Source organism: Podarcis vaucheri (genome assembly GCF_965113315.1).
Source record: "Podarcis vaucheri genome assembly, chromosome: 16".
NCBI classification, from domain to species: Eukaryota; Metazoa; Chordata; class Lepidosauria; order Squamata; family Lacertidae; genus Podarcis; species Podarcis vaucheri.
In genome coordinates, this window is record NC_138754.1 from 39,916,288 (window position 1) to 39,934,554 (window position 18,267).

Sequence of the window (18,267 nt, forward strand, 5' to 3'; positions counted from 1 at the left end):
CTCTTTCCCAACCTTTAATCTATTGATGATTAATGCCTATATTCAACCCTTGCATTGTATTCATGTTAACCAATCAGCAACAAGCACATATGTGGCAATGCTGCAATATTCAATAAAAGGAACTTCCCGAGACTTGCTCGGGAGATGCCTCCCATATGACACTTGCCATTCGTCTGTCGTTTATTTCAACCCAACAGAACTTAATCCGTTCCAGAAATCCGTTCTTAAACCAAAGCGTTCTTAAACCAAGAAGTGCTTTCCCAAAGCAGCAGGGGACTCAATTTACAAATGGAACACACTCAACAGGAAGCGAAACATGTTCTGCATGCAAGGCAAAGTTCACAAACCAAAACACCTACTTCCGGGTTTGCAGCGTTCTTAATCCAAGTTGTTCATAAACAAAGCTGTTCTTAAACCAAGGTCCTACTATATAAGCGTCAATAGACTGACCTTTTAAATAGGAAGCTACTCTTTAGGTTTCTAAGCAATTTGTTACCTTTCAATTAATTCACCAATTTTATAATGGCTCTTAGTACCATTAAATAATGCCTTACAGTGGTACCTTGGTTTACGAACTTAATCTGTTCTGGAGTCTGGTCTTAAACCAAAGTAGTCTTAAACCAAGGCGCGCTTTCCCTTAGAAAGTAATGGAAAACGGATTAAATTCTCTCATAAATAAAAATTGCAGCGGGAGACTTAAAAAGCATCAGATTAGGTTAAATTCTCTGGGAATGGAAATACTTTAAAGGAGAAGTTATTGGGTAAGCTTTTTATCATAATCCCACAAAGCTCTTAACATGCAGCTGCTAACAAACAGTAAAACAAAGAAATAAAGAGTAGAATTGCTCCTTAAAGACGCAAAGCAAGCATCAGGCTATAGGTTTGTTTTTTTAAAGAAGGTGTTTTATTTATCGAATCTGGCCATATATCAAGAACTTTTAAATGTACATCTTCTCATTAGAATGCAACTTGTCTCACACAAGGGTTGGCATACAACAGCTGCACTGGGGGGGGAGCCACCCCTTTGAAGGACAGCTGCTAAGTGTCTAGCTGAGGCTGAAAAGATTTACTTGAACCATGAAAACTTGTAACAAATTTTAATTAAATTAAATTTGGTACAAAACTCTTATGCATTACCGATAGAATGCTTCCCCCACTCCTGAAAAGAACCCAACCCCACCCACCCCCAAAATTACAACCAATATACATCAGTTCAATATACATCAGCCACAACATAATCTTGGATCAGCACCCCGCTCCCAGAGACAGACGTGGTGATTTTTAAACCCATCATCCAGACAGCAAGAAGAAAAATAGCTGGTACAAAAACTGAAGTTGATGTGTGTTTAAAAGAGAGGAAAATGAACAAAATTATTTCAATGCAGCCTGACTGGGAGTGCCAAGTCCTTTCCTGAGTGAGGCCCCTGTTCCTTTAACAGCAGTGCAAAAAAGGAAAACCTCAACAGGTACACTTTATCATGGAGCTGCAGTAACAGGAGCTGCACCTGCTAAATTTCTATGTGATGCTATTAAATGCCCAAAAGCCTCTTGGGAAGATGCACTTGCAGGAGGGAAACAGCACCCGGTTCATTTCTCCCCGCTACATAAAAGGCACAGGAGTCTTCATTATAGGAAAGGGGATTGCAATCCTAGTGGTGTTATGACCACACAGCAGCATAGCCGCTTCTTCTTTCATGTATCGGATGTGTAGCACGGAAATAACCTCCCTTCCACCACCTCCCGGCCCGCCCATCACCACTGTTAAAACCCTTTGGCATCAGGAACCAACATCCTGAATACTAGTTCTACAACAGTGCCAAACACAGGAGCAGCTTTGGATTGTAAGCAAAAAGGAAAAGATGTAGCTAAGTCCCCCCTAAATGGCTGCCTGTTCATAAATTTGCACACAAGAACACATGGTTAACTGGCAAGAACTGTGTTGTATTTTCATATCTTTAATTAAGAACCTCAGGACCAAGCCAGTGTAATTACAGAAGGAGTACAGGAGACTTTACAGAAGCCACCTAAGCACTCCCTAGTAGAGCGATCCACTGGTTTCAGTATGTTTGAACACCAACATGCCCGTTTCTTTCTTGGCATGCTTTCTTGACAGTACTGTCAGGCTTGTCCGCATGCCACAATTCCATCCCTGGGTAAAGCGGAGAGGAAATCCTCTGATCAAATTAAAAAGTGTCTCCCCCACAGGCATTCAAAAGGTGTTTTAGGACCTTGTGCCATTTCCCTTACACGAAAACAGTATTCTATTACCAAAAAAAGGGAGACAGAAAACAATCAAGGAAAATTTTCACTTGATCAATAGCGCTGGTTTAAAAACAAACTTTTGCAATTTCGTTGAACTCACTTTTGGCTTGTGAGAAACAAAGTTTACCAATTTCAATGTACAACTCTCAGCTCATGTTTCCCTAGAGAGGGTATCTATAGATACATAGATATATAAAATTAAGCTAAGAAGAAAACTGAAAACACAAGTTTTATAGTTCAGAACTTAGGGATAAAGAAAACTAAGTGAATTTTGTGACCAAGTTGTTTTGTAGAAGTGAATGGAGAATCTGGGATCACTGGAGAGAGAGGCCAAGGGGGGAAAGTTTGATTAAACAACTCTCCGGACTTCAAAAAACCTCTTCAGATAGTAGATTTGTCCCAGTGTCATGGCAACTAGTACAAGAGCTTCAAAGAATGACCAGAGGACCACTCTGCTATTTGTGTTGTCGTTAACTAGTGAAAAAAAGGAGGAGAAAACACATTTGATTAATATACAGGAATGAAAAGAAGCTAAACACACTGGAAGCCTAGGGAAACAAAGCATCACCTCCTCCCATACAAACCCACCCTGCATGAGCGGATCATCAGCTGAAACCTTGTTCTGTGTTTCCAACCTGCCTGCTGAGGTACAGCGGGCAGGTACAGAAGGCCAGGCCTTCTGGGCACCCAGGCCATGGAACATTCCAAGAGATAGGAGTGGCCCAAGCTTCCTTGCCTATCTACAAGATGCTAATAAACACATATTAAATCATGAAAATTATGGGTCTTTGCTGCTATTGATTAGTGTTGCAACATCAGGTGCCAGCTCTTTCTCCAATATGGCTGGCTACTTTATTTTGAGTGCAGAGTTCTTGGTAAATACGTTGTCATTTTCTACAGTGCTGCTTTGAGAATGATACTCGCCCTTACACTAGAAAAACAGTGTTAAGTGATGCAAAACAGGGGGAAGTAATTATTGATGCAAAGGAAGTAATAACACCCAAATGTGCCCTGGGAGTACAACCATGTTTTATGCAATTTGTTTTACAGGATTCTCAAAAAAGGTTTCAAGTTTTCTCTTTTCTAAAAACATGCCAGCATTTAAGAAGCAGCATGAAGAAAGTTAGTGGCAAGCAGTGTCTAAGAGACTACTAAGGTAATAATAAATTTAATTGATTTAAATATCTCTCTGCCATGAACTTTTAAAAATGATTTTTATTAGTTTTACAAAATAAATCTCAAACTTAACACATTAATATTAATAAATTAAACAAGATTCTTCTGAATTTTAGGACTTCCCTCCTCCTCTCTGTGGGTCCTTAGTATATCTAAGTCCAACTGCGTATGGTAATTTCTCCACATTAAAATCCTCCAAAGTATCCGCCACATTGCAGGAGTTGTTAAAAGTCTGCCAAAGAACTCAAGTCTTTAGTGCTCCTTTAAATACAGTTTTGATTCTCCCGATTTCTGATTTTTGTGGTGGGGAGCAGGGAAACAAGTCACTTTCTTGGCCTTCCCAAATGTATTCAAGTTGGGGCTTATTAAGTGATAATGAGCAGGAAGCACTTTGATGCACCATATAAATCAGCTGTGTAGATAGGAAGCTAGTAGCTCTTATTTGGGGAAGGTTCTCAGGCAGGGTGGAAGGAGAAAGAACTTGCCCATGTGAAGACCACCTGGTGGAAACCCTTACATATATGGTTCTTAATTGTAAACTATATGCTGATCTCCACCAGCAATTTCTAGATCAACTCTGCATCCCCAAATGGAAACCAGAGTTGGAGGTCATACATTTTCTATTACTGGGGAATGATCAGGAGCTCACCAAGTTAGTGGCTAAATATCTATTTGGTTTTTTGTCGTCGAAATACACTGCAGACACCTGATCTCCCTGGGGACCTAGAGATGTGATGACAGACTGCTCTGCCTCCTTTCTTTTAGCAAATATTTTGTGCCACTGGGGAAGTGGTAATTCTGTATTGATTTGCTTTGGATGTTTGGATGTGATGCCAATAAAAGGTTTGATGATGATGATGATAGTAACTCTTATAGCCTGCAGTTCTATTGTGGATGTGGAGGGGAAGCCGTCTCCTTCAGGACATGCATAGAAGCACAGGCTGCTAAAGCCCCTTGGATAATTTTCTAGAAAGCAGCTTTCTACCAAGTGCAGATTGACAAAGGAGAGGCAGCAATCTGCTACCCTCCCTCTAGCCCACTAAATTCCCATGCCACAAGGAATGGAAGGCTTAGCTGGATGACTATGCAGGAAACCTGCACATGCCAACCAAAACCACTTACTTGCTCGGTGTATCCTTTCACGGACTTCCATGTATTCCTGTTCATGCTTGACAGCGGTCATGGCCACCGCTAATTCATTAATCATCTCTTCTAGCTTGTTCTGATGAGCTGCAGATGGATCACAAGACATCAGATTTGTGATCAATGAAAATCAGCAACAGTGGCATATAAGACCGAAGTCTTCACAGCCAACCACTGCACACCTTGGGGAAGGGTTGATGTTTTTTAACCAGGCACAAAAATTCCCTTTACCTGGGTATTCATTCCAACATCCAGTTACCTCGGGCAAGTTAGATGAACAAGTACTGCTTTCATAGCATTACAACTAAGATGCTTTAAATAACCAAGGTAAATAACTTTGTTATACATACAGAGTTCTGTTCTATAAGTCACATATGGCTGCACTAACATATTCTGTGGTTGGTTGGCATCTGCCTGTCTCTCTCAAGAGACAATGGAGTGCACCTTCGGGGGTGAAGGCAAACTGCTGCGTTAGCAGCACTGAAGTGACTTCTCCAGGGCAGAAGCCTGCGTGGTATACATGGAGGGCCTGGGCTGCCCAGATTATAAAACCCTCTCTCGGCCTTGCTGATGTGGTCCAAAGGAAAGCAGAACAAGATGTTTGGCGCCAGCTGGGCTGCAGGAGCTGCCATAAGGAGGCATACAAGGTGCCACCCAACCATCTTAGTGACTCCACTCCAGATTTCTGTGGGGTTTACTGCTTAGTCTTTTCTTCCTAATCTCTTATTCTCTGGGGCTTGGAGGGGGTAAAAGTCCCCTTCCACTATTCTACTGAACTGGCTGTCAGGCTGCGATCCTAGGTATAAGAAGACCCATTAAATTCAATAGGACTTACTTCTGAATAGACATGGTTAGGATTGCCCTTTTAATTGCTGTGTTTTTAGGGTGATGATTTTTGTTTTACTAACGGGTTTTATTTAAGTCATGTGTTTTCCATTTGATGCAATGCTCTTAGCAGCATATAAATTCAAAACATATTTGTAGTCTACTCTCTTCTACTCCAGAGAACTTATCAGAAAGCTGGTCTTCTATATTTCTGTGTGCTGATTCAAAACCGTGTGTGTGTGTGTGTGTGTGTGTGTGTGCACACGCGCGCATAGGGAGTCTATTCCCAGTAACCCCCGTACCCCCCCAAAAAAAAAAATGCAGAAAGGGGCCTTGCTCAGCAGCATGACCCTTTGAAGAGCGGCTCTGCTGTATCACCACTGCTCCAGCAGCACCTGTTATCTCTGATCCCTGTTCTGACAGCTGCTTGGGACCCGGTGTGGCCTCCTCTCACCTAATTTCAGCCTTAAAGCAATTCCCTTCATCTACGGCTGGGTCCCTTTATGGCCAGGGACTTGAGGCAACGTTATGTGACCACCCCCCCTCCTGGCAAACTGCAGAAGAGGCATCTCGATTCAAGGACCTAATCATTTATTTGATCATTGAAAGAACCATTTACCAAGCAAGCATTGCCTGATAAAGTATGACAAGGGAATGAAAAGCAGTTTCTACTTGAAACCTACTACATTTATATCCTGCTCTTTTCCCAACAAGAGAAGTCAAGGCAACTCACATATGGGGTTCCCAAGCAACCTCCCATCCTGCCACTGACCAGACCCAGCAAGGTGGGGGGTCTTATGCAAACTATGCCTGGAAAGCAAACTTACAAAACTATGGTATTTCACAGAAGCTTAATGCTGGGATTGAAAATAGGATATCCTTTTCAGTACAGTTTCAACAAGAACTCCAATTTCTTTAGGGATTGAGAATAGGACAGGTGCAGAGATTTCAATGAGCAAGCCAACAACCTTGAACAGAAATACAGTACCTGGTGACTTTGTAGTTTTGTAGAATCCCATTCAAACAGAATCTCTGTTAGGGAGTGAAAAACTTTTACAGAGAGACCTTCCCTCCCTCTCACTCACACAGAAACACACTCTTCTCACACCCAGCAGCTTAGTTGACCCACTTTGAGAAATACTGGCATGAATTACTTTGCCTTCATGGTGTTTAGTTAGCACAAAAAGGCAGAATTCTTTCTAGAGGGATAAACTGGTATAAAGTGAGAGAAGAACAATGGGAAATACAAAGGGGTTCAGAAGCAGAGACGCAGAGAAGGGTGGAAACAGAGAGCGAGGGGGAGGAAGCCGAAGGGAGAATGAGTGATGATGACGACCCGAGATCTCCAAGCCTAAGCAGTGAGTCAGAGGACTCCCAAAAGGGAGCCCCAGTGAGCAGAGCAAGGGGGGGATCCGGGGGGACACCCCAGGAGGAAGGGAACAGAGGAGATTCAGAGAGCAGCAGCTGGAAGTCGGGACCCACGCTTATAACGGAGGGCGGCAGCAGCTGGAAGTCGGGACCCACGCTCAAGACTGAGAGCAGCAGGGAGGAAGGTAGCCAGGCATCGGGTTCCGGAGGCTGTCAGCAGGAGGGAGGGCACGAGTCAGGGGTGGTCACGCCCTCCTCAGAGAGCGAGGCAACGGTTAAGAGGAAAGTAGAGAGTTGGGCGCGCGCGCCAAGTTCAAATGCAGCGGAAGCTGGAGCAGTAAGCAGCCCGGAGAGTGAGCCAGGTCCTAAAGCCCGCCGCAAGGAGGCAGAAGGATCAGGGGGGTCAGCGTCAGAGGAGAGTAGAAGGGAGGAGGCCCAGGGGGGCAGAAGGACCCAGAGACGTAGGGAGAGGCGAAGGAGGTGGAGCAAGGCTAGAGTATTAAGCTGGTGTGCAAGAGGCGGGGACTCAGACGGGTCTTCGCCGACCTAGAGCAGAAGGTGTAGAGCTGCACGCTGCAGTTCGGAAATGAAACCTGTAACTCAATAAAGACTCTTTTAAAGTGGACGCTGTGTGGCGTGGTCCTATGTGAGCTGGGACCTGGTAGCAGCTCTGACAGTAAGACCCGTCTCTTCAAAGCTTCAGAAACCTGAAACCTCGCAGCGGGAGCAGAAGCCGCTAGGGGAGGAAGAGGGGTGTCTGTAAGCGAGCTCACAAAGGTTAGCAAGATGACGGAAGAACAGAGGATCTCCGCGCTGCAAGAGGCAGTGACCCAGTTGTCCTCAGAGGTATTGGCTTCCAAGAAACGGGAGGAGGAGACTACAGCCGCCTACAGAGACCTACACGCCAGGTTTGAAATGCTTGTTAAGCAAGGGCAACCGGGACCCAGACCGGAGGGCGTGGGATTGGCACGGAGAGCAGGAGGGCTTGTGGCTCACTTCGATGGGACTTTGCAACAGTACCCTAATTTTAGAGCAGACGTAATGTGCGCACTGCAACTGCTGGCAAAAGACTTTAGAGATGAGGAAGAGAAGGTGGGGTTCATATTGTCCCATTTGCATGGGGATGCCAAAGCCTGGCTGCGCAATTTGTGGAGGGATAAAGATCCGGCGCTTCAGAATGCAGATGCCTTTATCAAAGCGATGGATGCGTGTTTTTTGTCTACTATTGATGTGGATCTTGCCAGACGGGAGATTCATGGACTAAAACAAGGGAGGGCGAGCGTCCGGCAGTATCACGCCCGATTTTTTGCGCTGGTCAGTGCTTTAGAATGGGATCGGGATTCGCCCCCTGTCAGAGACCTCTTCTGGGAGGGTCTAAGTTCAGCGGTTAAGGATGAAATTGCAAGGGGGGAGAGGCCCCGAAGCACGCAGGAGGTGGTCCAAAGGGCGCTGACTGTGGGGGTGAGGCTGGAAGAACGTCCATGGTGCAGAGATGAAGGACGTGGAGGGCGCGAAGCAGCGAGAAGTTTCTCTTTCGTTCCGAGGGAAGCAGCGCGTGCGCAATCCACACCTCCGCCAGGAGGGGGAGGGGAACCGATGGAGGTTGGAGGTGCAAGGGCTCAGTCAGCAGCCAGAGCCCTAGCACCGGCAGCAGTGAAAGCGAAGCCTCCTAGAGGGAACAGGAAGTGTTACATCTGCGAGAATCCAGGCCATTTGGCGAAGGAGTGTCCCCGGAGGCTCCACAAGCACACTGCAGCCTCAGCAATGGTGACTGCAGCAACGCAGCAAGGAGAACCACAGCAGGGAAACGACGATGTCTGGCTGGAGACGGAGGCACTGGGGCCCAGCCAGACGCATCTGTGAAGCAGTCCCCAGCAATCTTGCAACCCACGGATCCCCTCCCACCCAAACCAGTAGTGCAGCTCACAGCATCTCTCCAGCTACCCGACGGCGTCACTATCGAAGTGCCGCTTTCTGTGGATTCTGGAAGCAACGCAGACTTTATAGCGCAGAGCTTTGTGGAGCAGCACGCTATACAGCTATTGCCTGCCACTCTGCCCCTGCAAGTCGTCACAGTGGATGGCAGAGAGTTGCTAGGGGGGCAGGTGGTGAAGCAGACGCCACCGATGGTGATGCGCCTTGGCAACCACAGGGAAGTCATCAGTTTTAATGTCACCCAACTGTCGGACACGCCCATTGTGTTGGGCATGAGTTGGCTGGACAGGCACAGTCCGACACTGGCTTGGTACCAGAGACAACTGATCTTCGGCTCCTCTTATTGCGCAGAACACTGCATCCTGCCCCGACGGGAGGGAGAGGAGGAGGAATCACAACTGCAGTTGGGAACGTTGCAAGCGGTCCCCCACAAATACGCGAGCTTTTTGGAGGTCTTCTGCGAGAAGGAGGCGGACAAGCTACCCCCTCACCGGCCATATGACTGCAAGATTGACCTCCTACCGGGGGCGACGCTGCCGAAGGGGCGGCTATACTCCATGTCTGAAGATGAAATGCAGGAACTCAAACAGTTCATCGAGCATAATCTGGAGCGTGGCTTCATCAGAGAGTCCAAGGCAGTGGGGGGCAGTCCCGTTTTCTTCGTGAAAAAGAAAGACACGCCCCAAAAAAGACTAGTTGTGGACTACCGCCTTTTGAACCAGATGACCAAACCGTCTGATTACCCCATGCCCAGGATTGACGACCTCCTCGCGACGGTGCGCAAGGGACGCGTGTTCACCAAGTTGGACCTGCGAGGGGCGTACAATCTCATCCGCATGCGGGAGGGCGATGAGTGGAAGACGGCCATGTTCACACCGCTGGGCACCTACGAATACAGAGTTATGCCCTTTGGATTACAAAATGGCTCTCACTGTTTTCAAGCTTTTATGCATCACGTGTTGGAGGGACTCCTCTACAAGACATGCGTCTGCTTCCTGGATGACATCCTGATTTTCTCTGATTCGCAGCAAGCTCACGACCGAGACGTGAGGGAGGTGCTCAGCAGGTTGCAACAACATAGACTGTACGCCAAGCTGGAGAAGTGCCAGTTCGACACGACGGAGGTGGATTTCCTGGGATACAAGTTGTCGGACAAGGGGATAGCCATGGACAGCACCAAGGTTCGTGCGGTATTGGATTGGAAAAGCCCGCGCAACCGGAAGGAGGTCCAGCGGTTTGTCGGCTTCGCCAACTTCTATCGCAAGTTTATCAAGGGGTTCGCGATGCAGACGGCAGCAATTACGGACACGCTCAGCTCCAAAAAAAAGAAATTCATCTGGACGGAGCAGGCGGAACAGTCCTTTCAAGCGCTCAAGCATCTCTTCGCATCGGAGAAGCAACTGCTGCATATCGACCCCAGTAAACCGTTGAGGGTAGAGACAGACGCGTCAGACAGAGCTGTGGGAGCTGTCCTGCTGCAGCGAGACCCGCAGGGGGTGTGGCGGCCGGGAGCGTTCTACTCCAGAAAGCTCAGCAAGTCGGAGCAGAACTACACCATCTGGGACAGGGAGTTGCTGGCCATTCATGCAGCTTTCAAGGCGTGGAGGCACTTCCTAATCGGCGCCAAGCACACGGTGCAGGTCTGCACGGACCACAAGAATCTGGAGCACTGGCGCACGGCTCAGTTCCTGAACCAGAGGCAGATACGTTGGGCGGAGTTCTTTGCTGACTTCAATTTCCGAATAGAGTACGTCCCAGGCGACACCAACATCATGGCGGATGCACTGTCCCGAAAACCGCAATACCTAGAAGAGGTGACGCCAGCGGCGGCCATGCACATCTTCGCACCGACGGCGTGGGCGTGTGCCTCAGCTACAGTAGACCTGGATGCGGTGCGACGTGCATTGCGGGACGACTCATTCGCGCAAGACAAGATGGCGGAACTGCTCAGAGGCACGGCTACCACGGACGAGTTCCAGGTGCGGGACGGCTTGCTCCTACGCAAAGGGGCTGTCTATGTACCAGGAGACGACCTTCGCGCCAAGGTACTGCAACAGTTGCACGACGCACCCACGGCCGGTCACTTTGGCACAGAGAAAACGATGGAATTAGTCGCGAGAGACTTCTGGTGGCCCAGGCTGAGAGGAGAGGTCGCGGACTACGTCGCGAGGTGCGACACCTGCCAGAGGGCCAAGCCGGTACACAGACCACCGGCGGGACTGTTAGAACCGCTGCAAACACCGTTTGAACCGTGGGAGAGGGTGGCCCTGGACTTTGTGACGGATTTACCCAACTCGAGAGGCAAGACAGCTGTGCTAGTGGTGGTGGACTTGTTCACCAAGATGGCACATTTCATTCCGTGTGCGAAGGTGGCCACGGCGGAACAAACCGCCAAACTGTTCATAGATCACGTGTTCAAAGTGCATGGCCTGCCACGGTCTATCCTGTCCGACCGCGGACGCCAGTTCATCTCGTCTTTCTGGCAGAAGCTGATGGGTTTTCTAAATGTCAAGGTCAATCTGGCATCAGCAAGACACCCGCAGACCAACGGGCAAGCAGAGAGGGTCAATGCCATCATGCAGCAGTACCTGAGATGCTATGCCAATCAACAGCCTGCGACGTGGGTGGATTACCTGCCGCTAGCCGAGTTCGCTTACAACAACACGAAGCACGTGTCCACAGGAGTGACGCCGTTCTTTGCCAACAATGGGAGGAATCCCAGAACCTTCCCGGGACTGGAGAGAGTGGGGGAAGGAGAACCACAGACGGCGGACGCGTTCGCGTCAGAGCTGCAGGCGGTCCACGATCAACTCAGACGGCAGCTGGAGCTAGCTAAGCACGCCTACAAGGTGCAAGCTGACAAGCACAGGCGGGTTGGCGAAGTGATCCAAGTGGGAGACTGGGTCTGGTTGGCAGCCCACGCAGTGCCGACCAGGTCGCTTGCCAAGAAGAAGTTGGGGCACAAGCAGATCGGTCCGTACCAAGTCGAAGCGCAGATCAACCCGGTAGCCTTCCGACTGGCGCTGCCGGAGGGTTCCAGAATGCATCCGGTGTTCCACAGGTCGGTGCTCACTCCCTACAAGGCACCTCACAGGTTCCAGGAGCCAGGGACGGCGCCAAGTCCGCTCCGGGAACGGACGGAGACGCGGGAGGTGAAGCACCAGGACCACATCAACGAGGTCACGGAGATTTTGGACTCCAGATGGGGGGAAGAGGGAGTCGAATACCTCTTAGCCAGAGAGGGCACCCGGGCCAGCGCCAATAGCTGGGTACCAGACTACGCTTTGGAGGAACCCCTGCTCAAGGACGAGTTTCATGCCCTCTTCCCACACAAACCCATGCCAGCGAGCTTCTTCGACGACTGGTTGTTCACACCCACACTTTCTTCCAGCACGTTCCATGGATTCGACTCAGAAGGGGAACCCGCACGGAGCACCCGTTCCCCAGAAGGTTCACCGGCAGGTTCGGCATCAGGCAACTCGTATTGGTGGGACGATCGACCAGAGGAGCGATGGCGCAGGAAGTGGCTGGAGATGCCAGGTCGAGCGACCGACGCAGAGACTGACATGGACGTGTTCGGGGAGGACCTCGGGTTCGAGCACGGCGGTACAGAGATGGAAGAGCAACAAGTCAACGTCGACGACCGCGAGGGGGAAGACTCGGAGGTCTTCAGTTGGCGGCCACCCACGGGGAGCGACCTGTATCCAGCATTCCCTCCCATGATGATGGAGCGCCCAGCACCCACACCTGACAGCGGGGAGGGGGGAAGGGGGGGCTTCGAGGGGGGGATGGATGTCAGGGGTTCAGAAGCAGAGACGCAGAGAAGGGTGGAAACAGAGAGCGAGGGGGAGGAAGCCGAAGGGAGAATGAGTGATGATGACGACCCGAGATCTCCAAGCCTAAGCAGTGAGTCAGAGGACTCCCAAAAGGGAGCCCCAGTGAGCAGAGCAAGGGGGGGATCCGGGGGGACACCCCAGGAGGAAGGGAACAGAGGAGATTCAGAGAGCAGCAGCTGGAAGTCGGGACCCACGCTTATAACGGAGGGCGGCAGCAGCTGGAAGTCGGGACCCACGCTCAAGACTGAGAGCAGCAGGGAGGAAGGTAGCCAGGCATCGGGTTCCGGAGGCTGTCAGCAGGAGGGAGGGCACGAGTCAGGGGTGGTCACGCCCTCCTCAGAGAGCGAGGCAACGGTTAAGAGGAAAGTAGAGAGTTGGGCGCGCGCGCCAAGTTCAAATGCAGCGGAAGCTGGAGCAGTAAGCAGCCCGGAGAGTGAGCCAGGTCCTAAAGCCCGCCGCAAGGAGGCAGAAGGATCAGGGGGGTCAGCGTCAGAGGAGAGTAGAAGGGAGGAGGCCCAGGGGGGCAGAAGGACCCAGAGACGTAGGGAGAGGCGAAGGAGGTGGAGCAAGGCTAGAGTATTAAGCTGGTGTGCAAGAGGCGGGGACTCAGACGGGTCTTCGCCGACCTAGAGCAGAAGGTGTAGAGCTGCACGCTGCAGTTCGGAAATGAAACCTGTAACTCAATAAAGACTCTTTTAAAGTGGACGCTGTGTGGCGTGGTCCTATGTGAGCTGGGACCTGGTAGCAGCTCTGACAACTGGCATGAATTACTTTGCCTTCATGGTGTTTAGTTAGCACAAAAAGGCAGAATTCTTTCTAGAGGGATAAACTGGTATAAAGTGAGAGAAGAACAATGGGAAATACAAAGGAAATCCTCAAACTTTACATCAAGACCTTCAGGTCCAAGGCAAACCACACAAGTAATGCAATATGGGTGCCTTATTAGTATGACCACTCTTATGCACACTTTTAAACATGCCAACACCCACACATGCGTGTTAAGTGGTGGTCTTCAGACAACGATCTCCCTCTCAATCTGTCAAGAGTTTTGTGTGTGGATACTCAGGATACTGGTAGTAATAGCTGGGACAGAACAAAAGGACCCGAAAACTGGAAGGGGTCTTTAGGTCATTTAGTCCAACATCCGGCTTGATCTGGGTGATGGATACTTACGACGATGAGAGGCCCAGCCAATATCCATCCTTGCAGTTTTTGTCCTCAACACTGGCAGCAGAAGGCCAGTAATGGCATGAAGGACAAGGAGGAAACTATGAATTTTTAAAGCTGGGGTGAAGGGTCAATGGCCTCCTCAAGAGACATACAAAATAACAGGATGTGAGGGCAGAAGAGAGAAAAAGTACAGGAGTGTGCAGCTTTCCTGACAATTAGCCACACCTCCTTAGGCCAGCCAACCTCACAGCTGAGAACCACGGTCATGATCCAAACCATGCAACTTGGTCTGAGTGTTTATACTTGCATTTCTCAAACAGAATCCTCCACAACTGAATGAGAAACCAGTTTTAAAAGCAGTTCCAGATTTGGTATTAGAGAAGACTGCTGTTCAGACGGGGAATGGGGATAGGAAGGAGAAAAAAGCCTACAGTAGCAAATTGGATCTTAATGGCTGAAGGACTTCAAAGTGGCAGGAACTGTTCACACTCAGACCTGAGTGCAATACCGTTGTGGTAATCATTGCATATTAGAAGGGAGTCACACAAAGAATGGCCCCAATAGGCATTAGCAGATTATGTAGCAAATTATGAGAAGCGAGGCAGGAGAACTGGCAAGCTTCTTAAAAGCATTGCACATACCATCCCAGTTATCTCCACCACCTAAAAAAAAGCATGAGAAATGAACAAATATACAGGAAGATGCTGAGCAAGTCTAGTAAGCAAAGGTAAATACATCAAAACACATGATAGGCGAAATGAGGGATGAGGGTAAGGCTGCAAATGTCACAGGGACAGAGGTATAAAGAAACCACAGTGAGAGGTGGGAGAAAAACTACTAGCTACCTGACTCAAATGTTCTGGCACCAACCAGTCTTTAGAGCGCTGCTCTGCAGAAAGCTGAAAAATTATGTACAATTCTAAGACATCCCCTTTTAGGGACTTCAAGCCACAAGATTACCCATATTTCTTTTTCAAATTGATGGGGCAGAAAGAGATCATTTAATTAAATATCCCTTATATTTCCTTGATCCATGTCCATCACATAGCAAAAAGAGCTAATAAGTTATTTTATGAAGCATTTAAATCCAGGAGAGAATGTGTTTTGAATTCTGAAGCCCATAGAACAATATCTGGAAAACAGAGGTGCAGGGGAAGGACAATAACATATAGGAGAAGAACATGGGTGAAAGGTGCCATTTTGTTTCCGGGATTTGCCCTCACCTTCTGTCTCCATATCTTGCCCCTTTGGAGCTTCACCAATGTCAATAGTGAACATCACTATCTTTGGAGTCATGGTGGACATTTTGTTGCTGAAGCAAAACTTGTATGTTCCATCCATGTGAGCAGCAAAGGTGTATTTCCCATTGGACTCTCTGTCTCCTTTGTAGATGACTTTGTTATCAGGCCCCATTATCTGGAAACAAGAAGGAAAATCTTTACTTTTTACCACCTTATGCATCATTCCCATCAATAAATTACATAAGCTTTGGGGAGTAATTGGCTGACATATCGTAGAAATGAAGTGACAAACCACAAGGGCAAATCGAGCATTTGTTGTTGCCTCAGCTGACATCAATTTTAACTTCCAACCAACATTTAATTTTTACTTATTTGCTCTACATCTCATGTGCAGTTGTTGTGCAACCTGTAGCACTGAACACAAGGATCTTACCTGTGCTTGATGAAGCACCCTGCAGTAGGCACCAGAGAAGCATTTCTCTCCAGGCCTTTCTTACCCAGGGCATTGCATCATGTTCCCTCTATCCTCCGACTCTGAGCTTGCTTCACCACATGAGCAACAGATCTTATCTACTCATGTAGCAGAAGAAAAAGGAGGGAGAACAAACTATGCCACTTCTGGCTGTGGGTGAGTGATGCCATTTTAAAATGTTCCTCCACATTAAAATACGTACACTCCCTCCTCTATTGTTTTGCTTATCATAAACTGTACTCGGGGCAGCAGGGGGGTGAGGGTTCATTTTTGTTTTATAAATGAAAACAATAAATCTTTTTATTAAAAAAAACACCTCCCAGCAAATTAAAACTAACACAACAGGAATTAAACCTTTAGCCCAACCTACTCACTACTGTGCTAATTTCCTTTAAACTAAACTAAACTAAAAGATAGGGAAGCTTGCAAACATGAAAACCCCAACTGCATCAACCTTGTCCATTCTACTGATTCACACAGCTACACGAGTTTATCAGTGCACCTATTTCTCCACCAATGTGGAATTTTTTTAAGAATGCAAGGGGGGGGCAAACTGTGTTTAGAATGATGGGGAGGGTTTCAAAAACAAGGCATCTGAGGGCCAGTGTGCCTGTCTGAGCTGCTTTCTGCAACTACACTGGCACAAACAAAAGTCGGGGAGCATTGTGTAATTTAACCTGATGGAATACAGTGGTACCTTGGGTTACATACGCTTCAGGTTACAGACTCCACTAAATAGTACCTTGGGTTAAGAACTTTGCTTCAGGATGTAAAGGAGAAATCGTGCTTCAGGTTAAGAACAGTTTCAGGTTAAGAACAGACCTCCGGAACGAATTAAGTACTTAATCCAGGTACCACTGTACAGTACAGTGGTACCTTGGGTTAAGAACTTAATTCGTTCCGAAGGTCCGTTCTTAACTTCATTCACACAGTACTCTAAAATCCTCCATTGTTCTTCCTCAGTCTCTCCCTCTAGCTGAAAACCCCTCCCATTCCAAATAGAGCAAGGCATTTTGCTAATTTCCATCAAGCCTCTATGCCTACAGGGATTCAACTCTGGATTTTCAGCCTTTTACATTTTCTGTGTCCAATTCTACGTTGGAAAAGCACTTCAAGAGTATAATAAACAAAACAATAACATTAAGAGAAAGACACCCAGGCCCTCCCTTTCCAAGCTGTCCACTAACCCCTCCCTCCATTCAACAGAGCCAACCTCCACATTTGATGTTTAAACCCTGGAGTGCGAGAGAGAGAAAAGGTACACAGAAACAGGCACACTTAAGGCTCAAGGCTATCTCAGACTTATACCCTCTGATCTAAAACAGTCCTTCCCTAGCTGTGCACACCCCTTGGGGGTTGAACTAGATGACCCTAAGGGTCTCTTCCAACCCTACAATTCTGATTCTCTCTCTCTCTCTGGGTGCTCTTTCTGCTGGGCTTTCCAAAAATACCCTATTGAGGGGGGTTGAGATGAGGCGGTGGTGGTGGATTGGTGCCCCCTTTGGCCTGAACCTGCAGGCCTTCTCTTTTAGCATATGCTGCACTTTACATATTCAAGGACTGACAATCCTCTTCTCCAAAGCCATCAACACTCTTCTGGTGAGAGGAATTCACTGTGCAGTCTGCACGTGATTAAAGGACACATAAATATACTCTCTATCAACTTTCCCCAACCTGTTGACCTCTAGACGTTTTGAACTAAAACTCCTGTCAGCCTCAGCCAGCGCAGCCAATGTTTGGGAAGACAGGGAGCTATAGTACAGATCACGTGGAGAGCATCATCTAGGGGCAGCTGCTCCCTATGTACGCCAGCAAGAGTAAACCCTGACACAAGCCAAGGCCAGGCCCTTCCAACCCCCACAAAGGGGGCTTTCATAAGCCCTCTTCTTCACCTTCTCATGGCTCACACCGCCCAGGGCAGCCGACTGCAACTTACCTCCCTGCACAGGCCCTCTTCTAACAGCAGGCAAGAGGAACCTGTGCCCCACTGCAATACCTTCACACTATGATTTTCACAATCCCTAAATGTTGCCTAAACAGAAATGATCTTAGCAGGCGCCCAAAAGAGGACAGTGAGGTTGCCTGCTTGATCTCAATAGGCAGGGAGTTCCCAAGTGCTGGTGCTGCCAGGTAATTACGAATGCGGAACGAGTATGATGTGGCGCTTGTGCCTCCTCTGGCGTAACCCCCTCGTGCTAGTGCGTGCGGGGCGGGAGAGAATGCCAGCGAGGCTAAGCCCCGGCACAAGCCGAGCCCAGGCCCCCGGGGGGGGCGCCACAGGCTCCTCTTCGCCACGCGCCCTGCACGACCCCCCCCGCCCCAGACTCGCCTCCACGTCGATGTCGAGGAAGCCTCCCTCGGCCACTTCGAAGATGAGGCCCATCTTGGTGCCGGACGGGACCCGCTCCAGGAAACACTCCTCGGCGTGCGCGTCGATGCTGACGAAGTAGCCGGCCGCCGGGGCCGAGAGCGCGGCCAGCAGCGCCAGCACCGCCCGCACCGGCGACATGGCGGCGGCGGCGGCGGCGTCGAGGGGAGGCTGGAAGCGAGCGAGGCCGGGCGAGGGGAGGGGGAAGAGGGCCAACGGGCTCGCGCGCTGCGCTCCGGCGCCTGCCAAGCCCGCAGAGCAAATGGGCTTCGGCGGAGGGGCAGCTTCCGGCCCACGCCCCGCCCCTTCCGGCGCACGGGGCCCTCGCTCATAGGTCGGAGACGCGGCCCGATGCCACGTACGGCCTGCGGGGGGCGGGGGGGGATGGCGGCCCTCGAGGGAGCGACGGGGCGGCGCCTGGCTGCGAGGCGCGCCTTGATTGGGCGGGGAGGAGGGGGAAAGGAAAGCGGA

The 18,267-nt window shown here is 49.3% G+C and overlaps 1 protein-coding gene across 2 annotated transcripts; it reads right to left on the reverse strand.

Moving 5' to 3' along the window:
• Positions 1–881: 881 nt before the first annotated feature.
• Positions 882–18,004, reverse strand: TMED2 (transmembrane p24 trafficking protein 2). Of its 2 annotated transcripts, XM_082203856.1 has the most exons (5): positions 17,758–18,004; positions 14,939–15,131; positions 14,357–14,377; positions 4,561–4,668; positions 882–2,736 (listed from the first exon to the last, which is right to left on the reverse strand). In XM_082203856.1, exons 1-5 carry the CDS (start codon positions 17,935–17,937, stop codon positions 2,612–2,614), a joined length of 627 nt encoding a protein of 208 aa, XP_082059982.1. In that variant the 5' UTR covers positions 17,938–18,004; the 3' UTR covers positions 882–2,611. The 2 variants fall into 2 exon arrangements, with proteins under 2 accessions (XP_082059982.1, XP_082059983.1); XM_082203857.1 differs by lacking the exon at positions 14,357–14,377 and having other exon boundaries at positions 17,758–17,972.
• Positions 18,005–18,267: the final 263 nt, after the last annotated feature.